The sequence below is a fragment of the Megascapheus bottae genome, chromosome 21, assembly GCF_031878675.1.
Source record: "Megascapheus bottae isolate mThoBot1 chromosome 21, mThoBot2.hap1, whole genome shotgun sequence".
NCBI lineage: Eukaryota > Metazoa > Chordata > Mammalia > Rodentia > Geomyidae > Megascapheus > Megascapheus bottae.
Window position 1 is genome coordinate 14,021,387 of NC_143529.1, and position 17,825 is coordinate 14,039,211.

At 36.0% G+C, this 17,825-nt stretch overlaps 1 protein-coding gene across 3 annotated transcripts in view; it reads left to right on the forward strand.

The window, feature by feature from the left end:
- The window catches only part of Pard3b (par-3 family cell polarity regulator beta), a 963,936-nt gene that overhangs the window by 498,830 nt on the left and 447,281 nt on the right, over nt 1-17,825 (forward strand). For all 3 annotated transcript variants that reach the window (XM_090354671.1, XM_090354668.1, XM_090354669.1), the window contains exons 7-10: nt 5,040-5,165; nt 6,611-6,969; nt 9,119-9,258; nt 10,622-10,750. In XM_090354671.1, coding sequence (XP_090210797.1) covers nt 5,040-5,165; nt 6,611-6,969; nt 9,119-9,258; nt 10,622-10,750 — 754 coding nt within the window. The remainder of the gene's footprint in view (nt 1-5,039; nt 5,166-6,610; nt 6,970-9,118; nt 9,259-10,621; nt 10,751-17,825) is intronic.

Here is a 17,825-nt window from a genome sequence, read left to right on the forward strand (position 1 = left end):
TGTAGCCCAAGATGGATATTGACAAGGGGTGACAGAAACTTAAAGGAAAATCAGATTCTTATCCACATGGCATACCTTTGATTAATTTGTAAATTCATTTTCTTAAAGATATTGCTGAAAAGAATGATTTACCTTACTTCATGTGTGAAAGATTGGAAAAATACATTAATTTTTCCAAAGTCACTAAGAAAAATAAAAAATCAATTCTTCCAATGTACCTTCATGCCATTATTCTTTCTAGAACTAAAATTTTTCTAGTGATTGTATACTATTAATTTACAGTGCTGACTATGTATTCAATTCAGTCTGCCAAACCAGGAGTAAGAGAAGATTTATCCATGCTGTTTTGATTGGCATTGAATTCAGCAGGTAGCCATCTGCTAGCTATAATCACAAATTCATATTATTATTATTATTATTATTACAAAATAATGTCTGATGCCAATCTCTTGCTGGAATGAATGCTCTTTAGAAAAGAAGGAACCAAAAACTAACAGCTCTTGTGTCTGGTTTCCGGTATGCATTAAAATTATGAATGTTCTGGGTTGTGGCATAGGACAAACCAAGCTTGTTTTTGAAAAACAGGGCAAGTATTTACTCAGTCCTCATGAGAAATTCTAAAGGCCTTTGGCAGAAGTGTTCGGAGGACTTTGTGGAATAGTGGAGTGGTTAAATCACCAGTTCCCTTAGCTTATTGAAGCTGGACTAGAACATGAGATATTCCCTACTTAAAAATGAGCAGCTATACAATGTGACTATTACTATACATCGTTTTCAATAGTTCAAAAACAAATTCACCTGTAGATACAAAATCACCTCTTTCCTTTTCAAATAATAATGATAATAAAATCTAGACTTTATTAGTTTCTTCTCTTCCTCATCTCTTTGGTTTGATACCTAGCAGCAGTCTTGAATTCAGAAGAACCAGAACGAATCCTGATATTCTTTCTATATAACCTTCAGCAACTCTCCCAAACTTGTCTCCTGGGAATGCCTACTTTATTTCAAGGTTATAGGGATTAAGTGACATTAAAAATGTGAAAGCTTTTAGTAAAACTCACAAGCTATGAACTTCTGAATTATCAGTACTATGATTGTGTTGGCTAAAACAAAAAAAAATCCAAATTCAGAAGTAAAGTTTTATTATAAATTTATGGTCAACTGTTTAGTAACTTAGAGAAATTATTATTATTATTATATTTTTGCTAGTCACTAGTATTATAGGAAGGAAATTTAATTAAAAACATTAAAAATAATATAGAAGTGTAGACATGAGCCAGTAAAAGTTATGAAGTAATGAGTACAGGCTGAAACAGCATACTTAACTCAACCCATGTGTGTAGATACAACTGTGTATACAGCATGTCAGACAAGAGTCTGACTTTGTAATGCCATATGGCTTCACTGTGTGAGCGCAGGAGATTAGGGTCATGGTGTTGTACTTAGCTCTTTAATTTCCTTCCATTTATTGGCTTGTGTCATTATTTTAAATTAGAATTTACATTTAATTCCTTATTAAAACTACTGTAATTGGCTTTTGCCTCTGTTGAATTTTTTTTCCTTTAGAAAAATATGGCACACCTGTCATTGAATAAAAAAGCTAACCTATATTAGAACATCTTAATGAACTATAGAAACTGTTATACCTGATAGTGTTTCTGTGAGTTCAGTGCAGGGGGACTGAATATTGCTTTCTATTGAGAGCCTTTAGTTTCTTCAGTTGAAAAACAAAACAAAAGACCTTTACAAAACTAACTAAATACACTTAGTTATTGCAAGTGACAAACAAGTAGTTTAATTCCAGACTGTGAATGTGATTTTTAAAACATGAAATCTAGTGCTTTTCAACAAACATAGCATAATATACTTCAGCTTCAGAGTAAAGGCAGTTTAAACACAAGAGAGGAGCAGAAAGGTAAGAGATGGGGAAAAGTGATTCATATGGTGAGATGTTGAGACAAAAATGCTCAATTGGCAGAGGGGCAAAGCCACACCATGCCATGCGGGGTGAGAGGAAGGATGAGGAGAAATGTGGCTTCAGTGATACTGCATGAGCAGGAAGTAATTGTTGCTTCTCTATTCTGCTGGACTGCAGAGTTTAGCTCCCTTTACCACTGCTTAGTAATGCAAATGTACTGGTTAGTCTTGCCTATAACTTCTCGGCAGCATTTATCTTTAAATCCTGTGAATCTTAGTTTCACATGATACAGGCATTATAGCCCACCAGACTGGAGCAAGGAGGATAATGAGATACTGTTTCTGAGCTTCTTCTAGATGACATCATATTGGAGAGAATCCACCCCCTCCCTGGCATAAAGAGGGCAAGGGTGGTTTTTTGCCAGGGACCAAACTAATAAAACCAGTCACTTTTACATTTTACCAAAATTACCTCTGACACATGGGTTTTACAGTTGGGCTTATTCTGTCAATAAATTTTTCATGGAAGTTAGGTTATTTAGATCAGCGAGGTTCACATAGCATACTCCAGCTGTGATGTGCAAGCTAAATTGCAACCCAGCGGCCTGAAAGAATTAATTCATCTCCCAAAATGTGAAATTAAATCCTAGGGAGTAACATTACATGACTGATGATGTACTGAATTAAATTAAAGGAAGACTTGAATGCTTGTTAAAAAAATATCACTTACATAAACTATTTTATAACCACATATGAGCCTCCTAATGGAGCCTGTCACTGTGAACCCACCATAACAAAAATCCAAAATGTGATCTATCAGGGAATGTCTCATTGTGGGAAAAGCACGCTGTTGATCTATTACTTCATTTCTGCATGCCATGATAGTTCCACTTTTAATATTCTATTAGGAGAGGATTGCATCACAGAATGCTTGATTAACTTATTAACATCCAAGATCTAGGAAGTGAGGCACTGGACCTCACGTTCAATTTACACCTCTGACCTCAAGTCTTCTGTGCAGTCGGCAGTATGACTCCTTGCTGGTCTCTGGCTGCAGCATACTGTTCCGAGCTAACATTTCTTCATGTAGAGACCTAAATATCACTGTGAATGCCTTACCCATTGTCGTCTCAAGATGATGTGAGCTCATTAAATGAACCCAGGCCTAGAGGCAGAGGCTCAAATTTGTGGCTACTCCAGACAAGGAGAATCATTTTCTCCTACACTTTCATTACAGGCTGCCCTTTTTCCTTGACTGACCTTATTATTCACAACACATAAAATCTGCTCATATTTTATTTAAATTTGGAATTTAATGCAAAGGGACTGTGTGATGGGACACAAGGCTCAGAGTCAAAAAACAAAGGGACATAAAACAGGGTGAGGGTATTGGCTGTCCTCTGAGTGGCTTCATCCTGGACGAGATGCCTGTCTTCTTCCTCTGAGACGCAGCTAGGATGCTGATCTTCCAAAAGGAAAAAGAAAATGTCTCAAGTGACTAGCAGTAAAGATAGATACGAGGTTTGTTTCTTTTCATTATTGGTTTAGTTTGGGGCTTTTGAAAATAATAGAGTAGTGTGTGTACCAAAACACACATACATACATGTGTGCATGCATTTGGCCTCTGTATCTATCTCATTCCCAATGGGTTCCACCACTCATGGATTGAAAATACTAAGAAAAATGTATTTGATTGGATAAATAAATTAGTGTATATCAAGATATTTTTCCTTGTCATTATTATTATTATTTCCAAACAATAAGCTACAACCATTTCCATTGTACCGGGTGTTTTTAGTAATCCTAAAATGACTGAAAGATATGCAGAAGGATGCCACTATTATGTCAGTTGAGAGAAAGGATTCAAGCACTCAGAGTTTTTGTTTTTGTATCCAAGGGGAGTCTTGAAACCAAACCTGCATGGCTATTGAAGGATAATTGGCTAGAAAATATACATCTTATTTTGTAGCATAGAAATTGTAAGTCTTATTTCCATATTTTTCTTTCCTTTCCTTCTTTTCCACTCCTCAATGAACCAGAGCCATGAAGGCCTAAGGGTCCCTGGGTATCCTCTCTGAACCTAACTCTTTTTTAGTTTTTTAGTTTCCAAAGCCAACCCTTTCTGATCCAAATTTCAGAACAGTCCTCCAAAAGTCAGTAAGCAATAGGGTTTTTGTTGTTGTTGTTGTTGTTTTGCCAGTCCTGGTCTCAAACTCAGGGCCTGAGCACTGTCCTTGGGCTTTCTCAAGGCTAGAACTCTACCACTTGAGCCATAGCACCACTTCCAGCTTTTTTCTATGTATATGGTACCGAGGAATCGAACTCAGGTCTCCGTGCATGTTAGGCAAGCACTCTACCACTAGGCCAAACTCCCGGCCACCGTAAGCAATAGTTTTGAGGTACTTAACTTCATCCTAGCTTCAAAACATTAAGCTCACTTTCTGGTTCAAGGCCTGTATATGTGACAATGTCTTCTCGGCCATTGTTAGCACTTAAATCCCTGATGACTGTAAGCTTGTTAATTTTGCTATTACTGTCTCCTTTACTGTTTTCTAAACCTCTGCTTACTGATTTACCCAGTTCTGGTCCTATGACTTTGCCTCCTCCTATGTCTTCTAAATATCAGAGAAAGAAAGTCAATGCCTATTGCATTCAGCAGCACTAACTCATTGGACTGATCTTCCTTCTCAGCAATACAGTTTTCAGTACTTGTTTATTCCTCAGCATCTTAATTACTGAACAAGTAGTAAGAATCAAAAAGGCACTGTGGATATTTAAGCATCATGTCCTCACCCTGGCAGCAACTCAGGCTTACTTTCACAGTCAAATATGATTCCTTTCCTTAGAACACAAGTATTTACTCTTCTGTACTTCACTAAGCTATACTAGCGTTTCTGAGTTTATGGCAAACATGACAAATGGAATTACAGAAATAAGAAATGAATTGTGTGCATGTACGTGTGTGTGTGTGTGTGTGTGTGTGTGTGTGCAGTTACCTGAATAGAAAGTATACTGTATTTTGTAAATAGAAATCAACACTTATTTCTGAATACTTGCAAGGGGAAAAATAATTAGCATACTGTCCTTCAGTAATTTTATTTGACCTTAAGTTTTGTGTTTAGGATCCTGGGACTCTTCATCCGAGGCATTGAAGAAAACAGCAGGTGTAAACGGGAAGGACTCCTGCTTGAAAATGAATGTATTGTAAAAATCAACAGTGTGGATCTTGTAGACAAAACTTTTGCTCAGTAAGCATTTCTTTATTGTTTTGTTTACTTTATTGATCCAGGGGATATTTGTAGTCATTATGGAACTCATTATGAGAAAAAAATGTAGATGGAATTTCTGGCCAATTCTCTTTAAGTGACCCCTGAACATCCATTTTCAAATGCATTTTGCGTTCAGCATACTCACTCAAAGGTGGCCCACACATGGGCCACACATTTCTAAGAATGTTAAGCCACAGAATATAGCAAGCCTTCCTGCCTGGCTTTCTTGCCTCAGTATCTATGGAGGGAATTGCTTTTCTTGGGTTATGGGTCAGTTAGGCTGGTATTTAATGGTTCTCTTCACAGACTATTTGTTTCAGCTTATTAATTAGCCTACTTGATTGTCAGTAGTTCTCTGTGAACTCTAAAATTAGTGAAAAATATCTATGACTATTGAATCTAAGACTACAAATAATGCAAATTTCTAAAATTAAAGTGCTCTCTCCAGAAATCATATCTCAGAATGTGAAAATATTATGCAAATACATTATCTCTCTCTGTCTCTGTCTCTGTCTCTGTCACTCTGTCTGTGAAAGACTTAGAAGGTATAGCCGCCTGATGCATGTTTATATTTGTTAATGTATGTGAGCATTGCATTGGAATTTCAAATTAAGGGAATACGTACTAATACTCTGGTAATAATCAAACAGCTTCACTAATTCATACCCAAACTACTCTTACTACATCTTCATTCTGGGCATTAGGATGAAGGAGTGTGGCTGTAAGTGGAAAGAAAGTAGGTATTCGCTCCTATGTGAAGAAAAGAATCTATTTTGTTAAAATGCTGTTACAAAAATATAATTATTACTAATGATATTATTTATATACACTGCTATATTTTTGTATAAGAATTTAATAGAAAGACAGGACAAATACAATTATCCTTGGCTCATATGAACAGAACTAAAAGCCATAGAAATTTTGTTCAGAGTTGGTATGGAGCAAAATCTGATTTTTCCCTCAAGCAAAAATAGCATATTAATAATCTGATCAAAATGCCAAATGACTTTTACCCATTTACATTAAAGTTAGTTTATTACATGCGTTTCTGTTAATTATTTCTGGTTAAAATTTCAGATTTAGAAACACTTAAAAGCTTAGAATCATGAGACAAATTATTTAATCTCTCAGCTTCAACCTGAATTTGTAAAATGAGAGTTTATCACTTTTACCTTAGGAGGTTGTTTAGTAGAGTAAGATTGAGTGATTATGAGGCAAGTGCAGCTCAGAAGAGGAGGCATTACTTATCCAGGAGTAAGCGCCAACTAGCATTTAGTTAGCAGAATCACATTGGTGATGATATTCCCATTGTCTCCCAAGCTTTTACTACTACTGTGCTATTTCTGGTCGCCACCATGCTGTCACTTAGGAGATAAGAGGTAGCTCACTACCACACAGTATCATTGTTCACTTCCTCTTTTAAGGGCACAAGATATCTTCCGTCAGGCAATGAACTCTTCAAGTGTGCTCCTCCACGTGCTTCCAGCTCAAAACCGTGAACAATATGAAAAATCAGTTATTGGGCCCCTTACCATTTTTGGTAACAACGATGGTGCTTTGAGAACAAAGGTGTCACCTGCTGTCCATGGGAAACTGGGACTGAAGACAATGACTCTCATGGGAACGAACAGTCCTGAAGCAGATTCATCAACTTCCCTGCAGCAAAGCAGGAGCCCCCGAGTGCCAAGATTAGGAAGAAAGCCTTCCTCTCCCTCACTCTCCCCTCTCATGGGGTTTGGAAGCAAGAAGAATGCCAAGAAAATTACGATTGACCTAAAGAAAGGTAATTAGTAAATTATGCTTAATGGCATTCTATTATTGTTACATGTAAAATTGGTTAAGAGAAATGCATTAAAGCTAATTTAGTTAATTCTCCCTTTCATTTAATTGTTTCAAAGAATAGATTTTTAAGTGTATTCTTGGGTAACCGAACTTTCAGGACATTGTAGTACTTTTTTCATCTTTCCTACTGCTGTGTATAGGTTATTTGAAGCAGGAAAGCAATAAAGACAAGTTGGAAAGTGAAAAGAGATCATTGCAAACTAAGAAATGAAGCAATATGGTGTTTATAGTTTCACACTAAATATGCGTTGAAATACACTTGTCCTGATTTAGGGCACAATTACTGATTTTTTAAGCATACTTTGAGTAAAGGATGATAAGCATATAATATTACTGTTTAAGGGATTTTAATATCAGCAAAATCTTCATTCCACAGGGAAAACAGATAATTATTAATTTCATTGTTTAAACATTGCAAGTACATTTTCAAAAACGTGCATCATTCAGAAGCATATATAACCTTTTCTTCGTCTTTGATATGTCAAGCACACAACAGTGAAACTAGATCCATGTATGAATATGCATATTTATACAATATTACACACATGCATTCACATGCTTTTATGTCTTTACTTTTTAACTTCTGCTGGTTTTCTGTTTTCCCAGTTGCAACCATCTCAAATCCTGTCTTTTCAAGTCAATTACAAGGATCCAAATTCTTGGCTGAATCAATAGAAAATGTAATGGTCACAAAGCTAATATATTTTAAAAACAATAACATGTATATTTAATTAGAGTATGCATATTATTCTACAAAGATTCTCTGATCAAAATTTCATTTACCCATAAAAATCCTATACTGAGAATAAAATGAGCTAAGAGTCACAAATACTTCCATGTGCTTATTAGTTAGAATTTTTGTTTACATGCATCAGTTGTATTTTTGTATGAATAACTGGATAAGACATAGAGACAGATACTTTGGGGACATAATGATAAATCAGTCATTTAATCATTTTAAAGATCTATCAGAAAGTCTTAAATGAAAAAGAGTGATATTAGGTATGCCCTTAGGGAAGATTCATCTGAAACCAAAAAGATATCCTAAAGAAGAGAGCAGGGCAGAAAACCATATGCTGCTTGTCTAAATGTACAAATGGAATATTCATACCTTAATCATTGGCTAGTTGTAGGAAGGAAAAAAAGCAGATTATAGTTATTGCTGAGGTTTTTTTTTTCCCTAGGGCAACTCACCTAATAAAGATATGCTTAATAGAAATTTGAATATTAGGTAGATTTGGGTATTTGGAAAGGGACAGGTGCTGAGTTGGAAAAAAAGGGTTCATAGTGAAACTTGAAATTCCCATAGTGAGTTCATGGCCAAACCAGCTTGGATATGCCTTTCTGGTAATATCTAGGAAGCTCACATCAGATTTGATCTAGAGATTAGTTATTAGGAGGTGATTTTGAAGCTAAGAAATGACCAAGGCAAGGAGCCTAGAAAAAATACCAAGAATAAGGAGCATTACTGGGTGGCTATAGGATTAGGGGACACTTATACAAACTACAGCCATAGATCATCAGTGGTAGAATGTTGAGGAGCACTAAAACAGAAGTGAAGATTACTTAGGATAGAGAAATGCAAACATACTTTCAGACAGAGTGGAAAATGCATTATAAAGGAGAAATCAGGGCAGGAAGAAAGGAGGGCAGGTCAGTAAGACTCTTCCTGGAAAGACAATGGGCTTCAGCCATGCAAGGAATCCGTATGTAAGTGGAGGAAAAAGCCACAGATTGGTAAACTGATTGAGAGAAACTCAGTTTATGTAACCTTTCACTTCCCCCGGGGAAGATGACATCAGGTAGGGCTTACTGAGAAATCACTCTGCAAGGTAGACGAGTAATATGTATTTCTTCTAGAACCCAAATAAATAAAAGTGTTAACAGATATATATGGGGCCCTAAATTCCCTTTGATTCCCTTATGACCTATTGGAAACTAATTTTTATTTAAAACTAGAATAACTAAAGAATAATTTTAAATCTCCTGAAGTATACTTACTTCACCTTTTCTATCTTAATTTAAATTAGATACATTTTAGTATAAAATGTGCACATATTTTGATTGTTCCTTGTGATCATCTCTACTAGGCTCTGAAGGACTTGGTTTCACTGTGGTTACTAGAGATTCATCCATCCATGGGCCTGGTCCAATTTTTGTAAAAAATATTTTACCCAAAGGAGCAGCAATAAAAGATGGTCGCCTCCAATCAGGGGATAGAATTTTGGAGGTAAGTCTTGAAATTAATACATTCACTAATGTATTTCTTGATATTTATGTAAGTGCTTACATGAGCATATATACAGGTACCTTTTGTATCTCAGATGGATTGGTTTGGAAGAACAGTATTCAAATCTGAAGATGCCTGAATCTTCTACATAAAATTCCATCATATTTGCATATGACAGGACCCATCCTCCTATATCACTAATTTAAAGCATCATTAGTTATTTTGTAGTGTTGCTACAATATAGATATTATGAAAATAGTTGTTCCATTATTGTGGAAATGTTCATGTTTAATACAGATACAATTTTATTTATTTGAGAATTTGTTTTTTGAGGGAGGGGGTCAGATAGTGTCTTGCTATATAGCCCAGACACATGCTCCTCCTGTTTCAGTCTCCCAGGTGTTGGAATAGCTGAGATTACTGGCACCAAGAAAAAAAGCATTTATTATTTTCTAGTGCTGGAGATAGAATCTAGAGCCTTCCCATGCTAGCCAAGCACTCTGCCAATGAATTGTATTTGAAGCATTCTTTAAGATGTTTTTTGAAGTTGGTTGAACCTGGTGTATGATATACAGGCTGACTGAATATTTTCTGTTAAATGTAACACATTGAAAATGATTACTTATAGACAATATAAGGACTTTAATTATACAACCAGCTAACAACCATTTGACATTGTAAGTTCACAATATAGCCAGTGACATGGGGATAAATAATCATGAAAAGTTCTTTGTTCAAGTTAGGTTTTCCATATCTCCTGATAGGAGATTGGTCCTTAACAGTCTTTTGACATAAAAAGTGACAATTCTTTCAATGTAGTCTTAGATTACAAAGAAAGGTCTACCAGATGACTAATAGAGCTCCAAGTTAGAGTTTCCATCATGATAATCTGCTCACTGTAATCCACATGTGAAGGAACTTTATATCAAAGTATTCATATATCCAGAGTTCATGTCTTGTTGTATTGTTAAACAAAAATAATGGTACCTGTTTAATGAATTAATTGTTTTTGCTTGTCACTTGGGAAAATTGCTGTTATTAATTACCAGGTTTTTCCAGAATCATAATTATGGTGGGATTGCTGTACTATCACACATGTGTCGGTTAAGCCTCACACCTAAGAGGAAGAGGTTGCAGGATCATAAATTTGAAAACAGCCTGGGCTATAAGGCCAGTCTTTCCTCAAAAAAGGGAGTTGGGAGGGAGTTAGAGAGAAAAGAAGAAGAGGAGGAGGAGGAAAGAGGAAGGAGGAGGAAGGAGGGATGCAGAAGAGAGCAAAAGTGAAGGGATGGGAGGAGATATACATAGGAGAGGGAAAAGAAAGTTATGTAATTGAGTCTGTCTACATGATCATATCTATTAGGTAAATGGCAAAGATGTCACTGGATGCACGCAGGAAGAGCTTGTGGCCATGCTGAGGAGCACCAAGCAGGGAGAAACAGCATCACTGGTCATTGCCCGCCAAGAAGGAAATTTCCTGCCCCGAGAGCTGGTAATGTTCAAATCTCTCAATATTCTCTGAATCTTTAATGCAGATCTTAACACATTCATTGAATTCACATTTGTTAAGTGCTGAATGCTAAATCACCATCCTTATGTATTACGAAAATTGAATTTGAGTATTTTATTCTGGGGTATTTTATTTGGGGGTACTAATACACTGAGTGGAGTACAAATAAACAGTGTTTTAAGAAAAGACATTGAAACATCTTTTAAAAAGAAAAAAACTATTCATCTAATTCAATAGACTACACATTGAAGAGTCTCTCTCTCTCTCTCTCTCTCTCTCTCTCTCTCTCTCTCTCTCTCTCTCTCTCTCTCCCTCTCTCTCTCACACACACACACACACACACACACATGCTCTGTGCTAGGTGCTACACAATTTATATCGCTCTTTTTTAATGGAGTACACAATATAAAAGGGAACAAAGTACAATTATATATGCAAAATGGGGATGAAGATTATGAGGGTATGAGGGAGATGAATATTATGGGCTGCAGGGGTCTAAAACACACAGGGAACAAGGGAAGTTAGCCTGCTTTTGGAGTATTGAGGAACAAAACTTTATGTGTTTAAAATGTTTACTCTCTGACCTAATAACTATACTTGCAGTAAACTGACCTAAACTGATTATCAAAGGTGTAGAAAAGTTCACATACATTGATTTTCCCCCTTAAACTTCTGTCGATTGTAATGACATATTTGGTGATCTGCAGCCATGAGGTATTATTGGCTCAATAACTAACTAGATATTTTTGCAGTTAAGTATCATAAGTAGTTAAAATTATCTCAGAATTGTTAATAATGTGAGAAAATATTCATAGCATAGTGCTAAGCAAAAATGTGGGGTGTAAAAATACATATGCACTATCAAATTAGACTAAAAACTTAAAAATAATTGGAAAGAGATGTACCTAATATGTTGGTCACATAAGACATGCTCATTTTTGTATACACACACGCAAACAATGATTATAATTCGTTAATGTATTGAAATATCATGGCTTTATGAACACCATTGAAAATTTTAAAAGGCTTTTATGGCCCAAAACAAAGAAAAGTAGATATTATAAGGAAACATTTTTTTTTTTGGTCCTTAGATTTGGGTGCTGTCCTGGAACTTCTTTTACTAAAGGGAGTATTCTACTACTTAAGCTATTTATAGCTTTTGGAGGAGATTTATTGGAGATAAGAGTCTCATGCACTTTCTTGCCTGGGATTGCTTAGAACTATAAGCCTTAGAAATTTAGCCTCGGGAGTAGCTGGTACTACAGGGGTGAGGCACTGGTAACCCAGCTTAATAAGGAAACTAACTACTCGTTTTTGTTTCTTTGTGCTTGTGCGTATGTACCTGAGTGTGTTTGTGCCAGTGTATGGGGCTTGAATTCAGGGTCTGTGTTCTGTCCCTGACCTTTATTTGCTCAAGGTCAGCATACTACTTCTAGAGCCATGGCTGTACTTCTGGCTTTTTGGTGGTGAATTGGAGATCAGTCTCACAGACTTCCCCGCTTTGAACCACAGTTCTCAGGTCTCAGGTGTCAGCCTCCTGAGTAGCTGGGATTACAAATGTGAGTCACCAGTACCAGCTTATTCCTTGTTTACAAAATTTGAATATCCTTTGAATCTGTAAAGAAAAGGCAAAGTCACATGTAAGTAACAGGATAGTTTCTGATCAAGACAGTGAAATATGTTGGGAAGTTTCAGGGTATTTAACTTGAAGAAGAGAAAGTTTAAAGGCTTGACAATCCTCATCAAATATGAAAGTGTTGTATGAGGTGTAAAGTGAACTGAATGAATTTTCTTAGACAGATTATATCCAGTAATCCACTTATTCTTTCACAATTTACTGAAAATTTCCTCAGAACAACTTGAAGATTCTGGGAATGCAAACATAATTAAGACTCATTTCCTATCTTTATTTAGCTTATCTCAAAGAAAATCCTAGAAAAGGGGTCATGTTATAAGAACTTCTCAACTCTGTGAGCCTATCTAATGGGAAAGAGGGCTACTTAGAATATTCAAAATGTAACCTGGCTCTCCATCTCCTAGAAAAAAGTTCTGGAGATAACAGATGAGATGAGATAAAGCAATTTCTAAGATAACTCTCTGCACTCTGATTCTATTTTTTTACATGTGTTATATCTGTGTCTACTACTTACTGCTATCATATGTTGATAATTCTCATATTATCTAAAAGATTCCCTTCCTTAAATTTCTTTGGCATACAATTTCTATTCTATACTTACATTTTACCCATTATCCTCCCTGCATTACTGTAAACTACAAGAAGACCTATAGTAAAATAAAGAGGAAAAGAAGAGGGAGTGGCACCAACCAGAAAGTTAATATCCCTCATTCCTCTCCTCCTTTCTTCTTCTTTTCTCTATAGCAAACTACTTTGGAAGAAAAAAGTTCTGAACTTCTGCCTGATCTCCTCTTTGAAGCCTCTTATATTTCTCAAAGTGAAACACTGTAGAAATTTAAGTCCTTTTGTTTTGTTTTCTGAAAACCAGATTTTTTTTTCTTTTAATCCTTTGTTTAGCCAAAGAGACTCAGGCTTTCGCTAAGAAGTCCAAGTGAAAGCCACACTGAATGCCTAGATTGTAGCAGCCCTTTCATATCCTGGGCAATTCTGTGCATACTAGAGATAAAAACTCTCAGAAATCCTCAGTGAAACTATGTGTTTCTTCTGAACACTGAAGAAAAAGGGAAGAAAGAAACTCTCTACTATAGGGTTCCTAACTTCATTGATAGTTCTTTGTATTTCCTTCTCACAATCTGTGGCTTTCCTTATTCCATATGCAGTTTCTCCATGCTCTAGAAGGTAGCCCTATTCTACGTCATAATTCTGCAGGCATTTTCCCCATCAGAACCACTATCTAAAACCTAGAAAATAGAATAATAGAATTCTCAATGGAATTAGAATAATAGAATTCTCAATGGAATTAAATGGAATTTAGGTCCAGCTCTACTTTTACAGGAAAGAAAAAGTGTGGCTGAATAACCTGGTGAAATTTGCATAGTGAGCTAGAAATAGAGACCCAACTCTAACACTTAACATTCTCCAGACTACAATCTCTAGACCTTGATTTCTGTGCTAATCAGCTGTATGATGGAGGCTAAATCACAGAGCATTCTAAGGTTCTGTTTCCTAATCTGTGTCTCTTATGGAGTTTAAAAGAGAAAATCCATGAAATGCTCTTCATATCCTTTCTAGCCACTTGTAAGTTCTCAATAGCTATCTTAAGCTAAAATTATTTCTTATAAGATATTACAATTTCCATCTTACTGTAAATAAAATACTAGTCTTTAGGTGAATCATGAGGTAAATAATTATTTGGGACTAACCTCTTTTTGAACACTTTTGCTGTCTTTTTACAATCTTAAAATGTATTCTGGGATCCAAAACACTTATTTATAAACAAAATTTTTATAGCTAAGCAACTCTAAGTGAGGCAGTCTGAAGATCTTATTTTGCTGTCATTTAATAGTGTTAGTGAAATTTGCTTTCTGCTTCAGAAATGACATCATAAGCTGAGTCCACTGGGGAACATATTAATTGTGCAACTATGAGATTATGAATGTGAATAAGATATTTTGTTCTGATTTGTTCTATTTTATACAAAATGTGAAGGCTAGGTACTTAGTATTGGTTACTTTAGAACACTGAAAAATATCAAGACCCCAAATAATACTGGAAAATCAACTATCCAAATATGTATTGATTTTCTTTGTCACAGTAAAAAAAGTATCTTAGAGGCCTATAAATACTCAACTATAAATCTAGAGCCTTTATTTAAGAAAATTAGTATTCTTTCTTAAGTTCAGGCACTTGCTTTGAGTACTAAGTAGCAAGAACCACAACAGACGTTTAAAGAAAATTCATGGTTACATGTACATGTTCTGTGTGGATTTCTTCACAATGAGTTATGTACTGGACTCATAAAGATCAAAGTGAAGATTAAAATAATGCATGATATACTTTTGTCATCCAGAAACAAGGACATATTAAATCCACTAGCACAACAATGTTCATTGCAGCACTATTTACCATAGCAAAGATATGGAACCAACCTAGATGTCCCTCAGTTGATGAATGGGTCAACAAGATGTGGTATTTGTAACACAATGGAATTCTATGCTGCTGTCAGAAAGAATGACATAGCCCCATTTGTTAGGAAATGAAAAGGCTTAGAAAAAAATCATATTAAATGAAGTAAGCCAGACTCAAAGGAACATAGGCTCAATGGTTTCCCTCATTTGTCATAATCAGTAGAAACCTTGGGCTCTCCTAGAAGAGATTTACAATAGAACAAAATATAAATACATAAGACCATATAGTATGATCCTAAATATAAGGACCTCCTGGATATAGAAACAAAAGTCATATAATGAGTGATTGTTGTCCTTAATGTACTGTGTTTTCTCTCATTCTTTTGCTATCCCTTGGTTATCTCATAGTTACAATATTTCACCTTGTTATCTGATATATTTTATATATGCTTAATTGGGTATTTGAAATAGGATAAGAAAAGGGGGAAATCAAGATGAGCGGGGGAAAATGGGACCATGACATGATAAAGAGTATCAATATTTCTGAAGTAATGTACCTTCTATCTGGTGAATATAATGTAACCCTTCTATTAATTATAATAAAAATATATGAAAAAATAAGGGCCAAATATCTGTGGTTCACACTCACCTATAATCCTAGATACTCAGGAGACTGAGATCTGAGGATAGCAGTTCAATGCCAATCTTCCTTAAGACACTTATCTCCAATTAACCACCAGAAAAGTGGAACTGGTGCTATGGCTCAAGTGGTAGAGCTCTAGCCTTGAGCTGAAGAGTGAGGGACAGCACCCAGGCTCAGAGTTCAAGCCCCATGACAAATCGATCAAAAAAAGAAAAGAAAAAAAGGAAGATGATATCACTTTGGTGTCTTCTCTCTTAGCATGACCAATGCACACATTTGACTTTTCATTGAAAGTATGGCAGGATGAAGAAAGAACAGCACTTCCTACTTTTGTCTTCTTTTACCTCCTTTCAAGGAAACACACTGTGCTTATTGCTTTTCATTTCTGAGAAACCATCTATTCCCGCATATATATGTAACATGTCATATTTTCTTCATAATTACCATATAAAGGTATCTTGGAGGCTTATAACTACTCAGCTCCTCTGGATCCCGAAATTCCATTTAAGAGAATTAATGAATGCTACTGCTCTGCCTATTTTCTGGCAGCTAAATCTTTCTTACTTCCTTGTTATTATTGGCTTCTTGTAATGTCTCAGTGCTCACAGAAGGGAGCATGTGGTCAGCACCTATACAGGAAATTTCAGTATAGGAACATCTCTCAGATGTAACCGTCTGTCATTCCAAAGGCCTCAACATTTATTTTCCAGTCATTTCTCCTGACTCACTCCATGAGAGAATTGTGGTGAACTGGGCTATGTAGTCATTCGTTCTTCTTCCTGAGCACTCAGTTAGCATCCTAAGTTTAGCAGCACATTGAACAACCTTCTTTCTCTCTGTATCAGGCTGGGTGGAAAATCAGATAAGAGGAATTTATGTAATAGCATCACAACAATTTGGCTGTTTCTAGTATGCAAAAAGAATTGTGCTTCAAAGATAAGGTTTCCAGAATCCTAGTTTGGAAAGATGTTTTGATGTCTTTACCCCCTGACAGAGTGAGAGTATATTAAAGAGGTGTTTACATAATATTTTTTTGCAAAAGGTACTTTGAGATTGCTACTGGTAATAGAACTGGATGCTGAAACCGCTGTGTGTACATCTCCACTTGAAATGAAAATTATACTACTTAATCAGTGATTTCTTCATTCCATCTTTCAGGGAGATAACCTGTGATTCCTTTTCTAGTCCTCCTACCTAAAGGATTTTTTTTTTAATTACACAAAGACATAAGGTCATTTTTATATCTGGAAAACATCCTGATTCTTTTTTTAAGAGACATACAGGGCTGAGTTATTGGACATAGATGTAGATGGACATATGTGGGTGAATTTTCATTGACTTAAAGAAATATTCTTCCATTTCTTTGTTAACCTCTATCACATTTCATTTTCTGACCTACTGCTTTATCTTAAAATTATCCTGAAAATAACAGCAACCCCTGGTGGGCAAAATGAGCTGAGAAAATTTCAAATGTATTTATAATTTCTACCTGCCAAGTCTGCCTGCTATTAAATGCTGGCCTGTGCAAGTGGGATTAACTGTATTTTAAGCAAACAAGTTTCTCCTGCCTGGTATGACTGAGAACCAAAAGGTAGCCATGTTTGTCATGCTGATTTGACCTTCACTTAGGAATATTTCTTTTGCTGAGGAAAACAAGTAGTGCCCACATGTATGGAGACTCGCTTAACAGTTACTGAGTTTGGAACATTCCAGTACCACCATACTTACCAGTCCCTGTGTTCAGGGTGGCAAATGAGTTGTGATATCACCTCCTCTATGATTTACATTAGCTTGTTATGAAGTGAACAATCTATACTGTCAAGTGTGAAATTATTTAACATGATAAATCATGGAAAAGTTCCAGTTTGAAGTCTTAGATGAACCTCATTTAACTGATGCATTATTTTATTTCCCTCGGCTATTTGATGAAAATGATTCCATGCTTAATTAACCAAGATATTTAAGGAACAATGAATATTATAGTGGTTACTTTTTGATAAGTGGCAAAAATTGGAGGCTAATTCCAGAATGGTTTACTTACCTAAAATGTAATAGTTGTGGTTTTCAGTTTATGTAATTATGAAAATGTCGGGGTCCTTCATCCCTCTCGACTAGGAGGGTTGGGGAAAAACACACCCCGACCAGTCCAAGCCGCGAGAGGGGAGGGCCCACTGTCCTCCCGCACTCAGCCTTCCTCCCAGGAGCACAAACAGAGGTGCCACACAGCTTCATCAAGGCAGGAAAATCTCTCTCCAATAACCCCTCTCCTGAGGAAGTCCCTCCAGCTAATATACCCTCACTCTAGGTCCCAGCAGAGAGTGATAAACAATAACACATCTGTAACCAATGGTAGTCAAGTCTTGCGCTTTG